Consider the following 20,640-nt stretch of genomic DNA (forward strand, 5'->3'; position numbering starts at 1 on the left):
CCTGGGGTTTATGGGATAGGGAGTCCCAACAACATCTGGAGGGACAGCAGGCTATTTCTGTGTCTTCAGTTGTGGTTGCCAAGGGACAGTTGCTGCTTACCATTAGCAAGTCAGATATGTTTCATAATTATACCATAGTTTTTTGCAGTTTGCATCATCTTGTAATGACTTTTGTACACAAAGGAAAAATTAAAAGATGCATACTGTTTTGTCCTTATGGGGTGTTTCAAAAGAGTTGCCTGGACTTTAGATATTAAAAATATGTAGACTTTAGAAAAGTGTGTGTGCAATTATGCATAGACTAGGAGCTGTTGATTTTGATCTTGAATCTCCTGTACATTTAACAGCACAAAGTGTGTTCACAAAGTGGATACAGTTCTGGCAGCTTTATCCTCAAGAATGTTGTTGAACAAAATGTACTCTTAGCTTGATTTAAGGTAGCTTTGACAATGAAACGAAGCAAATGACATATGTCCAAGGACATGAGGTTTTCTAATATTCATGTAATTAGGAAAAGGGTGTGGTAAAAATGAAGCAAAAGAATGTGCAAGCAGTACAGTGTATGTGGAGAAAATTAACATAATGATTACTACTGATTCAAGAAGCATGGTCAGTCACATGGTCCCCAGAATGCACAACCAGTTTGTGCCAACAAAGTATCCTTCAGAAGTGTATAATATCTTATGTTTTAATAAAAGCTGCTTAATTGTGTTACTTGTCCATAATTGCACTCCACTCCCTAGCCTGGTCTCGTGTCACAGGTGGTCTGGACTTTGACCTTACTATGGATGCCATTGGCTTAGCTGCTTTGATGGCACGATGGTGGTTGAAGATAGATAGTGGTATTGGGCTCCGATGTAATGATGGTGCCTCCACACAACAGAGTACTACAGGTACACCAGTCATAACAAGCCAACATGGCACAATGGGCCAATGGAAAAGGTCTGGTGCATCAAAGAGTGGAGCCCACATAAAATGTTAAGTTCACTTCAGTTTTGCTGCTATTCTATGTGTTCCTAAGTCCTCAGCCAGCAAGCAATGCGACCTGTATGTGGTATCAGACCACCACAGGTCAACACAATGCAGACTGCAACTGTGGCACTATCAGAAGCATGAAGTAACCTAAGCACAGTGCAGGCACCTCAAGAAAGGGAGTTAAGTTACATATTATATGCATTGTGTGATGGAGGAAATAAATAGGTTGAATAATATTTTCCTCGAAAGCATTTGCCCATGTTATGCAAAGATCAAACCCAAGAGAAAGCAGACTACACAACCTTCTCTCACTCATACAGACAGAAGGGATTGCACAGCCATTCTTGCTCCTTCTGGCTCTTTCTCTGAATATCAGGTACCCTGTTTTTAAGCTTTGAAGGGTATTTAGCTGGCTACCAATTCCTAGAAAGCATGTTTGCTTATAAAATACATGCACTTCTTATTAGTGTTTAGTTTTGCAATTCTAAAACATAAAACACAGGTAGTCCCTTTAAGCCACTGGCCACCAGTGTAGTGGAGTGTGGCCTGATCCAAGGTAAGTCACAACAGGAGCACTACCACCATGCAAATATACGGTAAAAAATTGAGAAATAGACCCCCAAATGCATGTTTGGGTTAAAAGTGAGTCCTGGGTCTGAAAAGGTTGAAGATGCCTCCTTTAAACTGAACAAAGGAACGGTCTTGTAATAAGTTAGGGGAGGGGACAGGAAGTGTCCCTGCATGACAACTTTTCACTCTTTATAAATGAGCAGAGAAACAACTTTTCTCCCTCATTTTGTCTGCTCTTCATGCTAGTAGGCAAGTCTTTAGTTCTGTAAAACTAATGAAAGTTTTCAGGTGTTTCATTCCTATTTTCCTCTACAGCTTTCCTGGGCTTTGTTTCAGGGCCTGGGGGAGGAAGAGTTGTGAATGTGATATGACTCACTTGACTCCTACTCAACCAAATTCCTGTTCCGATTGGTTCTCACTTATGATTGCAGCTTGGCGCATGAGTTATGCGAGCTTAGCTTCCCCTTCTTTGCCTGCTGTTTTTGTTTTGTGATAAAGGACACGGAGCAAATGAATGCTAGCTCTCTGCTGCTGGCTTCCTTGAACTAGGGAACTGGTAGAAAATCACCCTTATCCCCGAACTTCATAAATATAGCTATAGAAAATAAAAAAGAGGCTGTCTGATCTTGTTCGACACAGTAATGTAGTCTCTGTGATGTTAATAGGTGGAGTCATTGTTTGGCAGGTGTAACTGGTTTCTGTTCTATTACTTCCTCTACATTTCTCTGCTTTCTGGAAATGTTGCTTTTGTTCCTGTCTCTGCTTGCTGACATAGCATTTTAAATAGCTTGATAACAGACTTGATGTTTCAGAAAGCAACCTTAAATGACTGATCAGTGGTTGAATGCACATATAAACTCAGATATGGAGCAGATTTCTTTGCTTGATGTCAGCTGCCTATATTTCATTTTCATGTGTAAGTTTTCAGATAAAGTAGTCTAATAAATTCAGATAGTGCAATGTGGTTTGATAAACTACAAACCAGTCTTTTAAATAGCCACTTGCTTGGTTGCCTGATAAGAATCACGTATAGGTAGCCAGACAAGGCACTGACATCCACCTGTCTTGGGAGACAATGGAGGAGTGCGCCTTTTGGGGGCAAAGACCAACTGTGGGAGGTTGCAGCACCTGATAAGAATCACCCATAGGTAGCCGGGCAGGGAAAATAACATACTTTCAGGCCACCACTGAGCCACAAATGGTCAGCATAAGTAAATGTGGGTTGGTAGGCTTCTAAAGTTAGCTAGTGACTGAATTACCTTATTTGCATGTCTGAGATAAGCAGTCATTTCAAAGGACCCAAGTGCCTAGAAATGTCACCTAGATAGGTCAGGAGCCATAGAGTTCTAGAACAGATGACAGAAGTCTGGAATACCGTATTTTTCCTTCTATAACACGCAGATTTTTTCTCCTAAAAAGGAAGGGGAAATGTCTGTGTGTGTTATTGAGCGAATGTGTGGTCCCTGGAGCCAATCGGTGCGAGGGGAGGCAAAAAAAAAAAGCAGGCAAAAATCAAATTGCGCGTCTCCTAGAAGGGAAACTTGAAAAGAGGAAGCGGCTGCTTTCCGGCATTCTGCCTCAGGGTCTTACTGCCCACCCACCTCTGTTTCCTTGCTGTGTTTGCTCAAACGGAACAAAGAGCAGGGAAAGCCCCTTGCCTCCAGGCAAGCAGAGGGGAAAGCTGAAAACATGCAGGAGAGAGAGAGAGAGAGAGAGAGAGAGAGCTGGCTGGCTTGGGTGGGTAGGTGAGGGAAAACTTTTGCCTTCCTTTCCTCCCTACCCCTCTCCTGCATTCTTAGCCAGCTGCTTCTCTGCACACCCCTCTCCTGCTCCTTGTCCCTTCTGTGTCTTTCCTTCCCTCCCCACTTAAAATGTGGTTAAAAAGCATGGATCCACATGGATCCTCAGGATCTTTGCATTGGGTCAGCCCAAATTCACCATCAGATCACATAGCATGTCCATGGCTACAGCCTGCCCCCCAAAAATCACGCACCCACTGTTGCCTGGGGCTGCAATGGTGCAAAAATGTGGTTAAAAAGCATGGATTCACATGGATCCTAAGGATCTTTGCATTGGGTCAGCCCAAATTCACCATCAGATCACATAACATGTCCGTGGCTACAGCCTGCCCCCCAAAAACCACACACCCACTGTTGCCTGGGGCTGCAATGGTGCAAAAACGTGGTTAAAAAGCATGGATCTACATGGATCCTCAGGATCTTTGCATTCAGTCACCCCAAATTCACCATCAGATCACATAGCATGTCCATGGTTACAGCCTGCCCCCCCAAAATCACGCTGTTGCCTGGGGCTGCAATGGTGCAAAAACGTGGTTACAAAACATGGATCCACATGGATCCTCAGGATCTTTGCATTGGGTCAGCCCAAATTCACCATCAGAGCACATAGCATGTCCATGGCTACAGCCTGCCCCCCCAGAATCACGCACCCACTGTTGCCTGGGGCTGCAGTGGTGCAAAAACATGGTTACAAAACATGGATCCACATGGATCCTCAGGATCTTTGCATTGGGTCAGCCCAAATTCACCATCAGAGCACATAGCATGTCCATGGCTACAGCCTGCCCCCAAAAAATCACGCACCCACTGTTGCCTGGGGCTGCAATGGTGCAAAAACGTGGTTACAAAGCATGGATCCACAGGGATTCTCAGGATTTTTGCATTGGGTCACCCCAAATTCACCATCAGATCACATGTCTGTGGCCACAGCATGAAGCACAAAAATGATACATCCACTGTTTCATTCAGAATGTTTTTTCCCTTGTTTTCCTCCTCTAAAAACGATGTGCGTGTTATGGTCAGGTGCGTGTTATAGAACGAAAAATACAGTATACACCACTGTAAAGTGGTGGCGGCGGGGGTGGGGTGGGAGAACTTGATAAAAGAATGGACTGAGAAGGCAATGTCTGAGTGGATTGAGTAGGCAATGGCTGAGCAGTTTTAAGAGCTGGCCAATGGCCACCAAAGGGGATGGGAGGGGGGGAGAGAAATCCAAAGAACCTGAAACAGATTCTGCTGTAGCAGAAAACATACGGAGTTAAAATTTGTAGGGAATTGGGTACTCTTAAGAGTTCAGGGTTATTGCTGTATGAAAGACTGAACTACTTTTAAGACAAGAGTGTGGAAACATTTTTTTGCTTGAGAGTGCTCCATTCTCTTACATACAATCTTTCAGGGACCTCATGCTAGCAGTGGGTGGGGATGAAGCCAAATGTGGGTAGGACGCACTCATTCCTTTCTCCGCCCTATCTCTCATTTCCCCCTCCTTACTGCCTGCATGAAATTAGCCTGATAGGTTTGTGCAGGATTGAAAACCAGGCAGGTTGCGTGAACTGTGAATGCCCTGGCTGTACCACAGATTCTAGGATGAACTGTGTAGGAACAATAGTGCATGGGGGGATTTCAATTTAAGTGCACATAACTTCTGGTTTGAGGGCTGTATTATTATTGCTTATCATATTTGATGGTTTCTGCATTCAGCCATTTGGGAAAAAAATGAGTTCTCTAGTGGATGTGTGCAGTGTTTAATTTTTTTAAAAGAGTTTTTAAAGTTGCCAATATTTGTTAATCCATCTTGAGACGCCTTCTGTAAGTGGGGGAAAGTAACTGGTAGCACTTTGGCCTAATGAACCAGTATATTTTTTTCATTTATTTCCTTGATCTGAAACATGACCATACTTTTAGGATCCCTCTTGAATACTCGGAATGCATACTGAGGAGTTCATTAAGTAGCACCCAATAGGTTGAGAGAGCTCGATGATCCTACAGATATGTGTAACTGTAGTGCCATAGTTAATTGCTAAATTACATCTTGTTTGAAGTACATGTCTATTCTGCCACTGCTGCCTGTCAGTTACACTTTCATTGTAACAGCTACTGTATCACACATAAGGGACAGTGCCGATGCAGTTGGCTTGGACCACCTATATTAATCCTTTGAAAGCCCGACAGTAAATGGATTTATACACTGTAAATTATAAACAAGTGTATATAGTGTTTTGCAAGTTAAATAATGTAATGCCTTGTATTTTTGTGTCTGTTTCCATGATAGAAAAGAGTGGTTGAACAGCTGCGGAAGAATTTGATGGTAAAGCAGGAACAGCCGGACAGTAAGTTTCAAATACAACCATTGGCACAGTCAGAAAATAAAATACAAACTCCACAGCCACTACAGCTACAGCAGCAGCAAACTACTGCAGCCTCTCCAAACCTGCTTGGATCACAGGTAAAGTGGTTGAAGGTGTTACACTAATTTTCAAAATGTATTCCTTTCTTAGAATGAAATGTATCACTGTATAAAGAAGAGAACACAAAATCAGAGTTAACCTATCATAATCCAGTGCACACTTGCTAGAGAGTAAGTCATATTGAATTCAGTAAGGCTCAATTCTGAATCAACATGTGTAAGATTGTGCTACAAAGCTATCAGTAGCATTTAAGTGAAACAAGAGCACTTTATGAACTTGAGTCTAAGCATGGATCACTCCCTGCTTCCTCAGAAAGCTAAGTCAATTGCTGGATTTTGAAGTAACAGTATTATATGAATCTTGCATGCTTTAGTTTTTTATTTTTTTTTAGGACCCTCATGATGAACTGATGTGCAACACTGCACATCAGGTTAACCAGGTTGTCTTTAACAGTTAAGGCACAGCTAATCTGTGCTAAGTGCTCTGAGTATACACTCTTGCTTTAAGAACTGGATCAGAATACAGTCCACCTTGCAGCATTTTCTGTAAGGAAATGGAAAATAATGTGGAATTGTCTTGAGTTTTCTCTTTTTGTGGAAATGATTGCCTTCAGAAATTGTTAACTAGGGAACTACAAGTGTCCAGAGATCTTAGTTCAATATGTTTCAGCAGCATGAAACAGAATACCAGAAATAATAATATAAAACCAAACAGGCTATAAACAAAGAAATACATAGAAAGGATCCACATAAACTGCCCCCCACTGTCTTCTCCCCACAAATACAATAACAGAGATTAATGTAGTTGCATCTATAATTGCTGAGGGCATTTGCTGCAATTTCAGTAAGCTTGAATCACATAGTCAGTTTAGAAAGCTAGTTGCTTGAATTAGCAAAAAATAAGTTATTTGTGTGTAGACATTTGGCAGTCTAGCTTCTGATATATGGCTTATAATGAGGCAGAGGAGAGTAAACTCTCATCTCAACAGGGAACAACTATTCCTCTTTCTGTTCTCAGCATGATAGAGACTATACTCTAGAGACTGGGAAATCTTACTGAAAATGGTGGCCCCTTGTTAAAGAAAACCCTTTCCCATCAGTAACATGCCATGACACTGTGTTTCCCTATCAACAACAAAATATATGGAGCAGAAGCAAGGAAGTGCACAGGGTGATGACATCTGGACACATGCACAAGATGTTACAAAGGAGGAGCTTGACATGAGGCATTTGTTTTTGGCATTTATTTCATTTACGGTAGTTCTGTTCTTGGAAACTTCGACTGGGGAGCCACAGCTCAGTAGCAGTGATGCTTTACATACACAAGGTTCCAGAGTCAACCTGTGGCATTTCCAAGTTAGGGTTGGGAAAGACTCCTGCCTGGAAATCTCTGGCATCTCCAAGTTAGGATCAGGAGAGACTACTAACTGGATTGCTTGAAAAATCACTGCTAGTTAGTGCAAATGCTAAGCTAAGTGCACTAGTGGTCTGACTTCATGTAAGGCAGTGTGTTGGCCCTTTTGGATGGCAGCATATCAGGGCATCATTGCTATTAATATATACACTTTTATCTCACTCTTCAACTGAAGAAAGGTCCCCGAAAAGGCTTACAGAGATCAATCTTTGCCCTTGGGCTTACAACTTAAACTAAGTGACACTAAAGAGAATGGGAATTGGTGGGAAGGCGAAGTGGAAAGCCAACTCGGTCATTAGTATGTTGTTACAAAGTTCTTATAAAAACCAACTGGAATGGAAGTAGTTCAAGGACAGAAAGCAAGCAAAAAAACTGCTGCCCCTCCTTTCCTTCTCTCCCTTGGTTTCATTCAGCATGATGGAATGGGCATTGCTAGATCATAGCTGGGAAGAGAGAAAGCTTCATAGGGTGGTGCACTTTCATCAGAAGAGGAGAAAGATCGGGATTGGCCTGCTATGAATATCCTACCATCAATTCATGTCTATACAGAGAATTGCAGGACAGTTGGTGGAATACTTACTTTTTAGTTCGCAAGGCTCTGATTTGTATGGGAATTGTTCACCTGGAAGTCGATATATATTACTGACTATGACCACTTCAGATATTGCTCTAGGAATTCAGAATTGTCGGACTCTCATCTGACTTTTCCACTTGATGTGCTTTTAAAGTAACTGAAGCAAAATAATATTTAAAATGTGAGAGAGCAAAGTGTGCATTAACAAGTATATCTTTCAGGTAGATTGTGAGTCATTTTTTAATTATTGGTGTCTGCTTTTATCTAGAGTTTTGACTGTAAAGGGACACTCATGTTCTTCTTTGTATTCTGTGCTGTGCACTTTGAGATTAACTTCCAGGTCATTTCTGCATTTGTACAAAGTTATGTTCAATGCTAAAGAGCCCTCTAGCGACACTGTATTGAAACTGCTTCTACTCTTTCCTTGCCAGCATCCAATTAGGGTGTTTCTTGGAAAGCACTGAATCTGCAACCCGTTCCTTTAATGTGTATAGAGAAAACCAAGTTATAACTTACGTTACACACACATGCATCTCTGAATTGTCTACTCGGAAATCTGCAATGCTTTCCAAATTAGTCTTCTTTAAAACTAGCTAAATATGTGCTTTCTCATTTGAAATAATTATAAACAAAGCATTTTCCACATTGTGCAACAACCACAATAAGTTCTTCAATAAGGGATTTTAGCAGACCTGATTATTTTTAGTTGTGGAATGTCTTGTGTAAATCATAAGAACTAGTGAAAACACTGTCATAATAGTGATGCTAAAATGTAGTTGTGATGTGCTTTTACTGATTATGCTGAAAGCCCCTCATTTTAGCCTTGATACTTTAGCTTTGAAATATCACAGGAAATTGAAGGTGTTTCAACAATATAAAATTACATAAAATACCAATTCAATTAACTCTGATAATGAAAAAGGAACATTAGAGCAACAGCAAAAACAAAAAAACTCAATTCAATATCAAATGCTTGGAAAATTCTGCTAAAGTACACATTGCATCTACTTTGCACCTCAGTGTTCCTGGTTCCATGTTTGCTGAGTACAAGCACACACACCCTGCTGCTCCTGCCCAGTACATTGTGCCCACTATTACAACTTTTGGTGGCCAAGGTTCTCAGACTCCTGTCTGCTACTGAACAGTTAGTTCAACACTCTGTCAAAGGCATTTCTAGGCAAATTCTCCTAAATTCCCTAGCAACCAAATGTCCATCTACCTGGATTCAGTATTAGCCTGTTAACTCTTATCCATTTGACCACAGCCTACAAACACTGGTTCAAAACAAATCCCATTTGACACTGCCTATGGCATCGTATAGGTACACTAATGTTTGGGGGACATGGAATTGAGAAGAGACATGGGGACATTATATGCGCCAAAGCATGTACTATCAAGACATGATTGATTTCACACACAGTTCACCAATGCATTAAGCAAGCCATGGCGTGGTGTTTCCTGTGTGGTTGCATGTCTATATGTGGAAGGTTTATTGAAAGTATTTATAAAGGAGTAGGCTGATTCCATACAGCTTTGACAGGTAAGAAATCGGTGTTTTAAATCTTCCCAGTTGCATTTCCCTTGCATTTCAGCTTCTGCTTTCTCACTTGTGAATTTCTAGAGCAAACTCTGTCCAGTTTGTGATGAATAGGTTCCAAAGTGTTTTTTGTTTCTCTTAGAAGACGGTAACTACAGCTTCTATGATCACCACTAAGACACTACCTCTTGTCCTGAAAGCAGCAACAGCAACCATGCCTGCCTCCGTTGTGGGTCCAAGACCTACAATTGCCATGGTGACTGCCATCAATAGCAACCAGAAAACTGTCCTTAGCACTGATGCACAGAACACGCCAGTCAACCTCCAGACAACAAATAAAGTCACTGGTCCAGGAACAGAGGCAGTTCAAATAGTGGCAAAAAATACAGTCACATTGGTAAGTGGTCTTTGTTGCCTAATGTTCTAAGGGTGTGAGCCATTTTTTTAAAAAATCCCTTGTTGAAACAGAGATGCATGCCCTTTGGGGCATATACAGGTATTGAGAAACTTTGTTTAATGTGAGAAAATAGTTTTGCTCTAATGGGTTTCAATTTTTAAAATAATTTACTACTTTAACAAATGATTACTATCATATCATACTTTTCCTTGGTGTGCTGAAAGATAATTGACAACGCACCTTCACTCCAACTTTTTACAATGCTCTGCTTGCCAATAAAGGCATGTAGGACCATGCATGGACTTACCTTATGTAGGCTATGGTTTTAAATGTATGTTCCCTTCACTGCTTATATTATAATTATTTTAATGAGGCTCACCAACGTTGTCTATTTTTTGCTGCTGCTGGATCCACAAACACATCATCCTGCATGACGGGATCTAGCCAGCATCTTCCTCAACCTGCGAACCAGTCTTTCTCAGGGGCGCTTTTGTGACCAACTAGTAACTCTGATAATCAGTTTCACAAAGTACTAAGCAGTTGAAGCCCGCAGAAATGTAAAAAGTAACTTGAGTGGAAAATATATCCTTGTGAGGGAGGCCAGGCATTTAAATGGAGTTTTGCTGTTTAAATAAGAATTGATCCAGAGCTGCAGCTGTAGTGAAATCCATTTATACCCTAAAGTATTTCATTCCCAAAGCAAATTACTGTATATGAAAACAGTGTTCTACACATTTAAGAGAGAACCAGAGTCCTAATGTACTAAATTATTTATCTAGTACCTAACACTTATCCTTCCAGCATTTTTGAATATTATTGTTTATGCCCTCTTATCAAATATTTCAAACCATCCCCCCAAGTTATGAAGCCTTAGCACAATTAAGCATCATGTGCAGCTCCATTTGAATGGGCAGCCAAACCTGATTATTCTTTGTGGTTATTTGTAGCGCATTGACTCGTAAAACAAAGAGGAGAATTCAGAAATGTCAAGGATGAGGGCATATTTTTAAAAATAGTAGAGTTCTTGGGTTTTACATGCTGGTGAAACAAAAGGATACTTAGCTTCATTATGCCCATGAAATGCCATTTTATTTCAGAATGGCTTGAAGAGCAAGAATCTATTTACTGTGAGAAAGGTAGGCTGTGCCTGAATAGCTTTGAAGTTGCTTATCACACCTATTCCCTTTGCTTAAATTTGTCTGCCTTCCCACCCGCCCCACTCTTATTGTTAGCAGGTTCAAGCTACACCTCCTCAGCCCATCAAAGTGCCACAGTTCATCCCTCCTCCCAGACTCACACCTCGTCCAAATTTTCTTCCACAGGTGAGTTTGTCCAAAACAGGAAAAGGGGTAGGAGTGGGGAGTTTGTCCTAAAAGTGTGACTTTGATTGGAAGAAGTACAACACCAGATGTTTCGTATACTTGGTAATAATTGAACACTAACTAATATGCTTTCCAGATTAAATCTCCAGCTTTGCTATCATATTTTTGTTTCCCTGTCAGCTCTCTACCTTGCACTAGTTCTGTAAGAACTGAATTAAAGACGAGATGATGAAGAAATGCCTTTCTTGTTAATAACCTTTATATTAATAACCTGAATATTTTTCATAGTTTCTTTGATTAAAGAGACCCTATTTAATGTGAATCCTTAGCCTTTTTGCTAAGCAAAACGTAACTGTAATCTAATTAATGTAGTTTCTAGCTTCCTGCTCCTTTCTTCCAAAGAGGAGCAGATTTTATCTAGAAATAACTTGAGCTGCAACTTTTTGAAAAAAATCTGATCTTTTACCCAAAGATGAAGGCATTATGTAATAGATTGTTTGCAGTATTTTAAATTACTAGAATTAATTTAGTTGCTCTTTCTCAGAGGATGCCATCTGTATCTCATTGAAGCTACATCTCTTCTCCTACCCACACTGTTGATTTTTAATGTAGTTGTTATTCAAATTCCTAGTTGTAATGTCAACAATCATTACCCAGTTATGAAAGAGAGGAAAGCGTGAAAATATTAACTGCTGCACTATAGATATGCCCATCCAATGCTCTAGTCACCTGCATTTAACCCAAAGAAAGTTAGATGGGCTCAAAAATGTAATCCCTGATTGGAGGAGAGGGCTGTGTAATTCAGAAACTAGCTACTCTTGCCAACACAGTTGATCTAATAATAAATTAGAATGCATAGCCATTTGTATCCAATTTAGACACCCTAGATTTTAGAAATACTTCAAATTAACAGACCTTTGAATTCCCCCAGATCTATCCAAAGATATTTTGGTAATGCAATTGTATTTGATAACCTGCTTAGACTCCCCTCAACACTCAGTATTCCTTGAGAATATAGCATTGCAAGTTGTGCTTCCAGACCTGTGCTTCCAGAACCAGTATATCCTTTTAAAGTATGATTAACATTGAATATGTGAAGATACAAAATGAACATACAAAATGTAACATACAAAATGATGGCAGTATTGTAGAAATGTACAAGAATGTGTGGTTAACATCTGCGCACTAGCAGTTAATGCATAGTGCAGCCATCACTAGCCTGGCAACTTTCAAGTGTTTTGGACCACAATTCCCTTCAGCCACAATCACAATGGGATATTGTGAAGGAGAATGAAAATTGTAGTTCAAAACCTCTGGAGGACAGTAGGCTGTGGAAGGCAAACACAGTGCAACAGTCATAGCTGGAATTAAACAAGATTTGGGGTGGTTTTAAAAGTGTGGTAGGCCTGAAATGTATGTGAGGGTTACATTCCAGGGATCTACATGCAAAGACAAAATCATTCAAAGTCAGGAAACCACACACCCAACCTGGAACTGCCTTCCTCTGCAAATAATTCCTACCCATCTTGATATCGGCAAACTGAGCGGGCAAGATCTTGGGAGCCTAGCAGAGCCTTCCTGGACCCTCATGCAACCTTCTGAGAGTCCTATAAGTAAGGCAGAGGGCTTAAAAACTCTTTCCATGGCAGGAAAACTGGGTGCTGAAAGAGCCTTGTTTTCCAGGCTTTGGAAGGTCACATGAGGGCTCTGGAGGCTTTTGTGAGAGATTGTGTGGCCCCTTCTGATGGTTTTTTCCAGTCTCCCACCCGCTTTCTATTTATTTTTTGGCGAAGTATGCTAGGCTGCAATTGTGTAAGTTTTGGGCCTACTGTAGTTCTTTCCAGTGCAGATGTGTAGCACTATATAATACAAACACTACTGTAATCTGAGTCATATTTGTTGGCACAGCCATAAGTTATGTGTTAAGTACTATATCTTATCTATGCATGTAGTCTGATATGGGTTTCTCTCTCTCTTATGTAGGTTCGACCTAAACCTGTTGCCCAGAACAACATTCCTATCGCCCCTGCCCCACCTCCTCCTATGCTCGCTGCTCCTCAGCTTATTCAGAGGCCTGTGATGCTGACAACAAAATTCACACCCACCTCCTTACCTTCCTCTCAGAATTCCATACACCCAGTCCGTGTAGTGAATGGGCAAACAGCAACCATAGCCAAAACTTTTCCAATGGCACAACTCACCAGCATTGTTATAGCAGCCCCAGGTACCAGGCTTGCTGGACCTCAGACTCTACAAATCAGCAAACCAAATGTTGAGAAACAGGTATTAGTAGTTTAAACTGTGAATTGTTTCCTTCTCCTAAAGTCAATAGAGATACAAATGCAATTAACCATAACATAAGACCTGTCCTCTCATTGCCTCTCCTGTGGTTAGCAATCTTGTGTGACCGAGAGCAGGGGCTGTGCCCACTAGCCCTTCCATACCAGCCATCCCATCCCCTTCCACCACCACTTAGACTATCCATATGTTGGAGAAACCTGGGCAGGCTCCCTGCACAATTTGGAATAGGGATGGGTGGATCAGTCCATTTCCAGCCTGTGTCCATTTCCTGTGTGTGCTCATAGGTGCAGTCCATCCTGTTTCCATATTAAGCTGAGCAGTTTTTAAAAGACTGTCCAAAACTCTGCATTTAAATACATAAATACATAAATATGTATTTTAATATCAAAATATGTATTTAGTTGTGTATTTTCCAAACTGGCGTTTGGAAAGCCTATTTTATCCTAAAGCAAATTCCCATTTTTTAACGCATTTTGACACTTTTTTTTTGAACCAAGAACAATATTGCAAAATTTGGAGAAGTGCAAAATCCAAAGTATAATTTTGTTTCAATCTGTTTATTTAGTTTGGGAGGTGCATTTGCTTAAAAATGCAGGCCAAGTGAAATATTCCTGCATCCCAAATTTATAATCCTGATTTCACTGGATTCTATATCACAGGGGGTGGATACACATATAGGGTAGGCTCTCCTGTTCAGAGGTTTCTTGCAATGTATGGATGGGGCAGGGTTGGCAGGAGAGGACGCTGGTGGACAAGCCAGCATGTCACAGCACTGTTCTCTGTCTCATGCCAATCGTGAGATACAATGTGTGAATAGGGATGGTTGATAATACCTTGTTCCTCAGACAGGGATTGGGAATGTACCAATAATTCATAATGAGTGAGCAGTTAATTTGTGATTTTATATATAGTACATCAGAATAATTAAAATTTACTCGTTTTGTGCTTTTTCTGCTGCTTCAGCATAAAACATTAACCATCAAATAATATTTATCCATAATCTTGCTGACATTTATGATGAGGCAGACATGCAGATGACTTAATTACCATCAGTTTCAGCTAACCTTTTGTAAGTAGTTTATAACACTGGACATTTGAGAATTTCCTCTAATTCCATCTATCAGATGTAGGCCTTTTTGTGCAAATGCACTTTAAACTGACCTTTGAGTCTACTGATCAAAAGCTTGCTTGGTTTCAGTCTTATAAGCTTGACAAATTTGCCACGAGCGGTTATTTTTTAAGTAGACAGAAGTGTGTCACCTTTCCCCCCAAAACTTACATTATCGTCCTCTCTTCAAAACACTCTGAAGCATATGCAAGGTGATATGGCACTGCAAGAGGTGGTAATGTGCCAAGACTGGCCACAACTCCAGACTTCATAGAAGCAAGGACCTTCAGCAAAAACCCTAGTGCTTAAATGTGGAAGAAAAGCCTATACATAGTACCAGTGCAGAGAAACCGCCTTTCAGCCCTTATGTACTGAGGAAGGCTGCTTCCAGTCTGGTCATGGCTTTTCTTGTCATAAATAGGCAGAAAGTTTTCTCAAGTGTGAACAGAGCCAGACCTCTCTTGTCCACTTGCCAGTCTTAGGAACACACACACACACACACACACACACACACACACACACGTATTTATTTATAATAAAAGGTACACCCTCCTACTTTTATTTTCTAAGGGAGATGTCCAAAGTGGCCACCATCATTTCAAATAAAACAATTAAGAAACAGGGTTTCATCCTCACTTGTCAAACCACTGGTCTAGTTTGCGCAAACCACAAACCATAGTTTAGTGTTAGGTTCTTGAGTTTCCCCCTCTGCTCTTCCAGCACAACTGCACTTATAGTTTTAGTTGTGGTTCATCCAAACAAGCAAGTAGGATCACACAGTCTAGTAAATGGGACCGAGAAGTAATGCAAAATAATTCACAATTTCAAACAATATGGTTCAAGTTATTTCTTCATGTTTCTCTTATTTCTGAGTGAACACATTGAAAACATATTTGTCATCTTAGAACAGATGGATCTAATTTTGTGACGTCACAGCTATGTCATAAAGTGGGAATCATTGGGCAGGCACTTATGATGCAATCTGCAGGGGATTATGACATCACTAAGCGAATGAGTTTCAGGAAAACCCAGCACTTGGGAATTCTGGAGAACTTATCTTCAGGCAAATTCTTGTTATAGTGAATAATGAATGAGAGAGATGCAAGGTGCATCTCTCAGACAGATTATTGTCTGGACAAGCTTTTCATGGAATGTTATTTCACAAAACGTTCTGCTTACCAGGTCTCTCTTATACGTAGCCCCTCTTATCCACAGCATGGATGCAAAGTTATTATTATTACATGATCTAGTTGCTGAATTGGGCTACTTAAGTGTTGCAGTTGTACACTTGATGTTCTAAGTAGTAATTTTTATTTGGGATTGTTTTCACTACTTAAAATTTACCACACTTTTTAAAGGAGCTCTTGGGGACAATATTTAGTGTATTGTTCGGATTCATTTCCATCCTTTTCTTCATTTTGGTAAAGAAAAACACTGACTGCTGTTTCTGTTTGTTTAGGAATTTAAGAAACCCATTACAGATAGGTAGCCGTGTTGGTCTGCCATAGTCAAAACAAAATAAAAGAATTTTTTTCCCCCTTCCAGTAGCACCTTAAAGACCAACTAAGTTAGTTCTAGGTATGAGCTTTCGTGTGCATGCACACTTCTTCAGATACCCGTGTTCACTTGCTGTTGTTTCCCTTTCAGACCATCAAGCCCCAAGCGGAAACAGAGGAGAAGCCAACAGAGATTCATACAGTTGCTCCTCCTGCACCACCCAAACCAAAACGAGAAGAAAACCCACAGGTACTAGTACAAATATCTACAATATCCTTTTGTGGGGTTGGGCAGATTAAAAAAAAAAAAAATCTTTAGAAATGCTTATTTTCATCTACATTTTAATGCCACTTTTCCTCTTAAAAGAGATTCACATTCTTCACAGTGTTATTGCTGCAATGAAGAGGTCTATATGTCTGAGGAATGCTATATCTAGCCACAAATTCCTGTTCACCAAATATTTTCAGGGCTGGAAGAAAGAATGCAAGAGCTCCTGACCTTATGAGAATGATGCATGTATGTAGCACTTAAGGGTGTTCAAAGTGCTTCATGTTTTCTTAGTAATTTTTACAATAACCCTGTAATGGAGGCCCCATATTCCAGAAAGGAGGCTGAAAGAATCTAGCCTTGCTTTAAGTTCTTGTCTAAGGTAAGGCTTGAACAGTGGCTTTTCCAGCTCGCTCTACTGTGCTATATACATAGAAATCCCAAATTGCCCTTAGCTCTTTTGAGTGTTCAGACTGCATCACGCACGGCAACTTCTCCAATCCCACAGGCACATTTTAAACATGTTTCGGTTGGCCTTGTTTGGCTAAGGAAAAGTTGTATTCGCTGGCGCCTTGACTGCCCCTCCCCTTTGCAAAGGTAGCATGGGGGCTTAAGGATGTCCCAAGAGATTTTGTGCAAGGATGCCCAATACACTCATCCTACACACACACACACACACACACACACACACACACACACGCCTTTCGTGAAGGCTGAGCATGTCCTGACACCTCGGCTTGAAGGTGCTCCAAGTCTCTCCAGCCCTCCCTTCCCAGGCCTTTCATGATGCTGCCCCTTCATAACCTTTCCTGTTATGAAACACCAAAGATGAACATACACCCTGTGAAAAATCTCTGCCAACCTAGCAGTTCGAAAGCACCTCCGGGTGCAAGTAGATAAATAGGGACCGCTTACCAGCGGGAAGGTAAACGGCGTTTCCGTGTGCGGCTCTGGCTCGCCAGAGCAGCGATGTCACGCTGGCCACGTGACCCGGAAGTGTCTCCGGACAGCGCTGGCCCCTGGCCTCTTAAGTGAGATGGGCGCACAACCCCAGGGTCTGTCAAGACTGGCCCGTATGGGCAGGGGTACCTTTACCTTTACCTTTACCTTTATAACAAATAATAAGACCCAAATTATATTCACATAGTAGATCTATTGGACTGGTACATGTTTTAATACCTATACAAATTTAACAATAAAGCTACAGCTCTCTGGTAACCATCCATTTCAACAAATAGGGTTTTTGTTTAATCAAGCTCCTGAACATTTGCATCATGTAAGTTTGAAAATAACACATTATAAATAACATAAATGCCTGTGGATTTATTTTGTTTTCTGTGGAACAATGACACATTTAAGTGAGTGTGTGAAGGTTCCCCCAGCTGTTAGAAAATAGAGATTGGGTGAGTTTATTCTTTCCTTGGGTGAGTGGAGTTATAATAGCATTTCAGACAGCTTGTTTTCTATGAATACCTGCAACTCAGAAAAATACTTCTGATGAAATGGACTGTAGTCCACAGAAGCTTCTACCATAATAGATTTGTGAGTCTTCAATGTGCCACAATTCTTTCTCTTCTTTTCTTTTTCTTTTTGTTGCAAGAGGCTAACATAGCTATCACCCTGCAAATCTTTCAGATAGCGCAAGTTAAGAAACCTGGATTCTGGCAGCTTGAGCAACACACAAAATCAACTGGAACTAGTGAATCTCCCTTGGGGCCCATTTAGACAATATTCTACCATCAAAATTCTGATTTTTTTTTTAAGGGGGAGATCTTGGTTTCCCTCTCTGCACAGGGAGAAGATATTAAATGAGCCAAGAGAGTTCACTTTTTACTAATTTACTTAGTATTGTCAGAATCTGAAATACTTTTTTGCTCCACTGTGGCTGTCCTTTTGCAGTCCATGTGATTCATATACAGAGAAAGGGAATGAGGCCAAACATTGTCACACAGGTCTAGTCTCTTGAATTCTAAAACATGGTTCATGGAGTTAAGAAATCATAGATTGCAAATACTTGACCTGAACAGTTGTGCTAGATGAGATGAAAGTGAACTACTGCTTTTTGAATCTCACGGTTCTCATGCCCTAAAACTTTTTATAGCAGTCTAAGAATTGGCTGTCTCTTTAAAATAGATACATACAGCTGTGATGTTCTGAGCAAACAGCTTATGCAGCAATCATCTGGACAGTTCAGAAATCCCTGTTTGTGCTGGAAGGCTTCCATGTTTTCAGGTTTTGAGTAATCTCCAGTTAGATAACTATGGCTTGCATAATTCAAATCACACAATGTTCTGTTTTCATTTTCATAAAGTATAATGTTATTTATTATTTTATTCATTTATACATTGCTTGATTGTAAAAACAAACAAACCTCAAAGCAATTTACAAAATGATAAACCATAAAATCATGAGAATTTTACAATATATCTGATACACATGCAAGTTTATACAGGGATTTTTTTTAATTTTTCAAATTAGTTTTGAATGGACAGCAAAGGCCTAGGGTGCAGCTGAACTGTTAGGTGCAGAGTTGGGGGCTATTTGTAAATAGTGGTCAGAGGAAGCTGAAATGCAGAGAAGTACAGACAGTGTATCTAATTAGCAGTGGTAATTCACAAAGCAGTTGTTGGTAATACAGACATCCTAGCATAGTTATGCTAATTATCTTACTCAGTATGCTAACAAATATTTCGTCTTAGGTCAGTCCACAAGTGATAGCAATGTGCTTGAAGTATTGTAATTCAGCAGTTACAGGTGCAGCTGGTTTTAAATTGGTGTTCCTCTGCAGCAACACTCGTGTCTGCATCTTTTAACTAACATGTCCATGCTTCTGGGAGCCCTGGCCTAGTCAGGCTTTAGGAATCACCTATATGCATCTATGTTGTCCAGCCTTTATGAGGTTGCTGTAGAAAAAACTAATGTACCTGCTGCATAAAGATTTCTGTGTAAAGAGTGGAGCTGCCTTCAGTCTCATAGATCCACAGAGATGAGCTTGCCAACCCTCCTCTTTGAACTAAGGGATATGCAAGTTGTATAAAGATACATAGTGCTGTTATTTGCTTCATTTTATGAAGTGCCATTTGAGATATACAGGTGATGCATGTTTTTGAAGAATTGCTCAGTGAAAATTGTATCACTTTTTTTAAGCTACTATTTCACCTTAAAAGAAGTTTAGTTCCTCTCTTAATTTGATTGAATTGTTTTCTTCTTTTCTGATACAGAAACTTGCCTTCATGGTGTCGCTTGGACTGGTTACACATGACCATCTAGAAGGTAAGAAAAATAACTATGGCTGCAATCTTTGCACACTATCAAGGAAAAAGTTTATTTAACTTAATGGTTCTTACTTCCAAGTAAATAAGTTTAGGATTGAGCTGCATAAATTCCAGAGCTCTGGAATTAATGTACAAGTTTCAAATATTTCTGCTTAGAGTGCATACATTCCCATGTATCAAAGTTTAAAATATCAGTTTTATAAAGTGAAATATTTTCTGTTCAAGGTTCTGGGTTGTTCCCTGGAGTTGAAAAAATGACCAAATAGGATGATGATCCTAAATGCTAGTCTTATTTTTAGGTTTCTGACTAGGAGATCTAAGGCCACAAATATGGTTTCTTCAATAGCAGAACCACCACAGTACTATTTTTCAAATAACTTAATTTCCTTTAACAATTAATTAGCATATTGTTTAAACTGAGGGAAATTATTCTGACTGGCAGGCTGGATCCTAGGTTCCCTCAACCCTGGCAGCAACTCTGCCAATCAGCTGGTCTCACTATGGAGTCAGGTGACTAATTTTTCATTTCTGTGCAACAAAGCGTGCTGCAAAAGAAAACATGAGGCTTGAAGTTTTACCCACCAGCTGAAAGGCAGTGACCCCAAGTCTCTTTTCTGTAAGGATCAGCTGTGTTGCCAATTCAGTGGGCAGTGACACCAAGCCTACTTTGTGCAGTTCCATCTGCTCCACTTTGAACAACAGGGAGCATGCTTTAAGCTCTCAATTGTGCTTTCGCAGCCACATCTCTACCTGCCCCACACCTGTTGTCACATATAAAGTCAGGTGTGGGGCACATGGGTGTGGTTTGGGGAAAGCAGCCTCCCATGGCCTGGAGATTCTTCACCCCCTGGGCTAAATATATTTAAATGGTTTTGTACCTTAAAAAAAGTTTGCAATATTTTGATATGAAGTTGTTATAATCCACCTTTGGCTCATTGCGTTGAGAAATACTGGGGTATAAGTTAAGCAAATAAATCAGTCTTCAAACAACTCCCTGCTTCTGGCAGAAATAAGTTGCCAACAACAAATTTTGTGTGGCACAGAATGTGGAAGATAAAAATATCAGCTGAGAGGTTTTGGAAGAGCAGGAAACGCTTTCTTAAGCTAATTTACTTTCTTTTACTTAACTTTCCACTTTACTTTCAACCCATTTATATAATATGGATGTTTCTTCAGAATTAAGTTTGCAAAGAGCAT

General features: G+C 40.3%; 1 protein-coding gene across 5 annotated transcripts in view; it reads left to right on the top strand.

Annotated features, from left to right (window-relative positions):
- PHF21A (PHD finger protein 21A) overlaps window positions 1–20,640 on the top strand; it is a 136,240-nt gene that overhangs the window by 102,751 nt on the left and 12,849 nt on the right. For 3 of the 5 annotated variants that reach the window (XM_079951458.1, XM_079951455.1, XM_079951456.1), the window contains exons 6-11: window positions 5,617–5,790; window positions 9,419–9,673; window positions 10,906–10,995; window positions 12,979–13,278; window positions 16,052–16,150; window positions 19,390–19,441. In XM_079951458.1, the coding sequence (XP_079807584.1) occupies window positions 5,617–5,790; window positions 9,419–9,673; window positions 10,906–10,995; window positions 12,979–13,278; window positions 16,052–16,150; window positions 19,390–19,441 (970 nt within the window). The remainder of the gene's footprint in view (window positions 1–5,616; window positions 5,791–9,418; window positions 9,674–10,905; window positions 10,996–12,978; window positions 13,279–16,051; window positions 16,151–19,389; window positions 19,442–20,640) is intronic. The other 2 variants (XM_079951459.1, XM_079951457.1) reach the window with 1 other exon arrangement.

Source organism: Podarcis cretensis (assembly GCF_951804945.1).
Source record: "Podarcis cretensis genome assembly, chromosome: 1".
NCBI lineage: Eukaryota > Metazoa > Chordata > Lepidosauria > Squamata > Lacertidae > Podarcis > Podarcis cretensis.